Below are 3,189 nucleotides of genomic sequence, written 5' to 3' on the forward strand. Positions count from 1 at the left end.
GTGGGGGGGGCGACGGTAGGGGGAGGGGGCGCGGGAGCGCGCGCCCCGGCTGGCTGGCTGACGGGCAGGGAGAGAGGGGGAGAGCGAGCCGCGGGCAGCGAGCGCCGGAGGCCGAGACCAGACAGGGAGCCGGGCTCGGTGGCGTCCCTGGCACTTTCGAGTCGCCCGGGGCTGCCTCCGCTTGGCGCCGGCTCCCTAAGAAGCAAGATTTGGGAAACCAGCACGCACACTGCTCGCTCTCCTTTCTTATCGCTTTTCCCTCTCCTTCCATTTTCCTCTCTCCCTTTACCTTCCTTCCCCCTCTCTCCCAGGTTTACCTTACCGGGGCCGGTGGCTTCTCCCTCCGTGATGCCTTAGCGGCAGCGCAGGGCACACTGGCAAACCGGGCGCAGGTTGGCAAGGGGCCGGGCCGGGCGCGATCGCAGGGTTCTCCCTTGGCTGCGGCGGTGGCTGTGGCGGCGGCAGTGGCGGCGGCGGCGGCGGGGCCCCGGGGGGGCTGCAGCACGAGACGCAGGAGCTGGCCTCCAAGCGGGTGGACATCCAGAACAAGCGCTTCTACCTGGACGTGAAGCAGAACGCCAAGGGCCGCTTCCTGAAGATCGCTGAGGTGGGCGCGGGCGGCAACAAGAGCCGCCTCACTCTCTCCATGTCAGTGGCCGTGGAGTTCCGCGACTACCTGGGCGACTTCATCGAGCACTACGCGCAGCTGGGCCCCAGCCAGCCGCCCGACCTGGCCCAGGCGCAGGACGAGCCGCGCCGGGCGCTCAAGAGCGAGTTCCTGGTGCGCGAGAACCGCAAGTACTACATGGATCTCAAGGAGAACCAGCGCGGCCGCTTCCTGCGCATCCGCCAGACGGTCAACCGGGGGCCCGGCCTGGGCTCCACGCAGGGCCAGACCATTGCGCTGCCCGCACAGGGGCTCATCGAGTTCCGCGACGCTCTGGCCAAGCTCATCGATGACTACGGAGTGGAGGAGGAGCCGGCCGAGCTGCCCGAGGGCACCTCCTTGACTGTGGACAACAAGCGCTTCTTCTTCGATGTGGGCTCCAACAAGTACGGCGTGTTTATGCGAGTGAGCGAGGTGAAGCCCACCTACCGCAACTCCATCACCGTGCCCTACAAGGTGTGGGCCAAGTTTGGACACACCTTCTGCAAGTACTCGGAGGAGATGAAGAAGATTCAAGAGAAGCAGAGGGAGAAGCGAGCTGCCTGTGAGCAGCTCCACCAGCAGCAGCAGCAGCAGCAGGAGGAGACCGCCGCTGCCACCCTGTTGCTGCAGGGTGAGGAAGAAGGGGAAGAAGATTGATCAAACTGAATGGAAAAAAAACCCACACACACATGCATACACACACACACACAGCCACACACACAGAAAATATACTGTAAAGAAAGAGAGAAAATAAAAAGTAAAAAAGTAAAAAAAAAAAAAATAACTGTTAACTCCAAGGGAGCACCACCCACAGAACCTCCACCAACTGACAGTTTCTCTTCTTGACTTGCCACCCATCGCTGGATGTTGTCCACTTTATCCACCATATAAAACAGTAAGCAGCTGCTAAAAACAAAAAACAAAAAAAATACAAAAAGTAATAACATTATATGAACTGTGTTTCCTACTTGATTAAAAAATATAAAGAACTGAGTGTTTATTTCCCTAATTAACCAAGAACTTTTGTACACGTTTAAGCTATTATTATTAAAAGTGTTTGCAAAATGGTCAAGATTATAATATTGCTGAATTATATAAAAGTCCTTTTCATGTTGAGCTAACATTTGACTTTAGCACAAAAAAGAGATATTTTAGAACACGTAAAATAATATTTTTAGTTTTTCTCATTTTGTTACCAAATTTCAAACCTTACATGGAGGTTATTATAGTATATTTGACACCCTATATACCTGTGATTAGAGATGTGTATATATATGAGGGCTAGGCATGCTGTGTGTCTGAGCTTTGTCTAAATGTTATGCAGAAGTTTGTAGAGTTAAAGGTACGTAGGTTTAATTCATGCAAGGTAAACAATAAGTGCTCTCTTTTATACAATATGCATTGCATCTGGACCTTAAACATATAAAAATGGTCAGTGAAACTTCTGTGAACATGAAGAAATTATTAAAAAAGGCATTTAAATGAAATTTGCTAAGTTGTGATTTTTACGGTTGGAACCAAAGTTATCCAAATAGTAAAAGGAAAAAGAGAAAGAAAGAAACAGGAAATCTCCCATAATATTTTTCTGCATCTGTTTGCTTTGACTGAGTAGGTGTTTTGTCATTATTGTGTATATGAGATGTATCGTTCATAATATATTTTTTTTATTATGTGTAGAAAGATTTTAAAAACTTAACTAACGTGCAGCAATTTCCAGTGAACCTGTACTTGGACATCAGGTAGCGAGTCTATTTGTGGTCACTAGCACTGTCTCCTAAACTAGTAAGAGGTCTGAAGCTATTCTTTGATTTTTGCCAGTGCTATTAACTTATGTAGACCTGTTAAAAAGCAGAGCAACACAATTATAGTTATCCTACTGAGCCATGGATTCTGAGTTTCATTTTAAAAGCGAAAGCCAAGTTGGTATGTGTAAAGGATTTCCATGTAGCTGTGGTGCTAGTTATTACTGGCTACATTATATGCTAATGTATTTGTGTTCCCCAAGTGTACAAGCCTTCTATCAAAAGTATGTTCTATAACTCATATATTCAAGGAGTAGGGTATGAAAATGCAAAGCTTAGGAGAGCACTTTACCAAGCTGGTGTCCTCCAAACTGAAATTGTTTGTAACGATAGTCTTTTACAGGTTTTCATTTAAAGATGTTCGTGTGCTTTTAATTGACAACTAACTTCTTGCTGCTGTATAGTAAAATATTAATATATTTTTATCATTAAACTGCTGCATGACTATCATCTTTGAGTGAAGAGAAAATGTTATAAAAAAAAGATGCCTTAAACAGTACATTTTGGTTTGGAATTCTGTAGAAAGTATTTTGGTTAAAAAAAAAAAAAGGATCTTGTCTGATGTAGAGAGTTCTGGGGATGGAATTGTTTCTTGGCAAATCCAGCCATATAGAGCTTACTGCTGTATGTAGAAGACACCACCTGTAGGAGCTGGAAGGTATCAGTGCTTCTCACATTGTAAAGCATTGGCCTAGGAAGGTGAAACAGTTGTCTTTTTGAAGGTTTTTTTTTTTTTTT

The 3,189-nt window shown here is 46.5% G+C and overlaps 1 protein-coding gene across 1 annotated transcript in view; it reads left to right on the plus strand.

The window, feature by feature from the left end:
• Positions 1-349: 349 nt before the first annotated feature.
• PURA (purine rich element binding protein A) overlaps positions 350-3,189 on the plus strand; it is a gene marked incomplete at its 5' end in the record, with an annotated part of 7,522 nt that continues 4,682 nt past the window's right edge. The window contains one exon of the mRNA XM_002912620.3: positions 350-3,173. Within this exon, the coding sequence (XP_002912666.2) occupies positions 350-1,306 (957 nt within the window). The remainder of the gene's footprint in view (positions 3,174-3,189) is intronic.

Source organism: Ailuropoda melanoleuca, chromosome 3 (assembly GCF_002007445.2).
Source record: "Ailuropoda melanoleuca isolate Jingjing chromosome 3, ASM200744v2, whole genome shotgun sequence".
In the NCBI taxonomy this organism is placed as follows: Eukaryota; Metazoa; Chordata; class Mammalia; order Carnivora; family Ursidae; genus Ailuropoda; species Ailuropoda melanoleuca.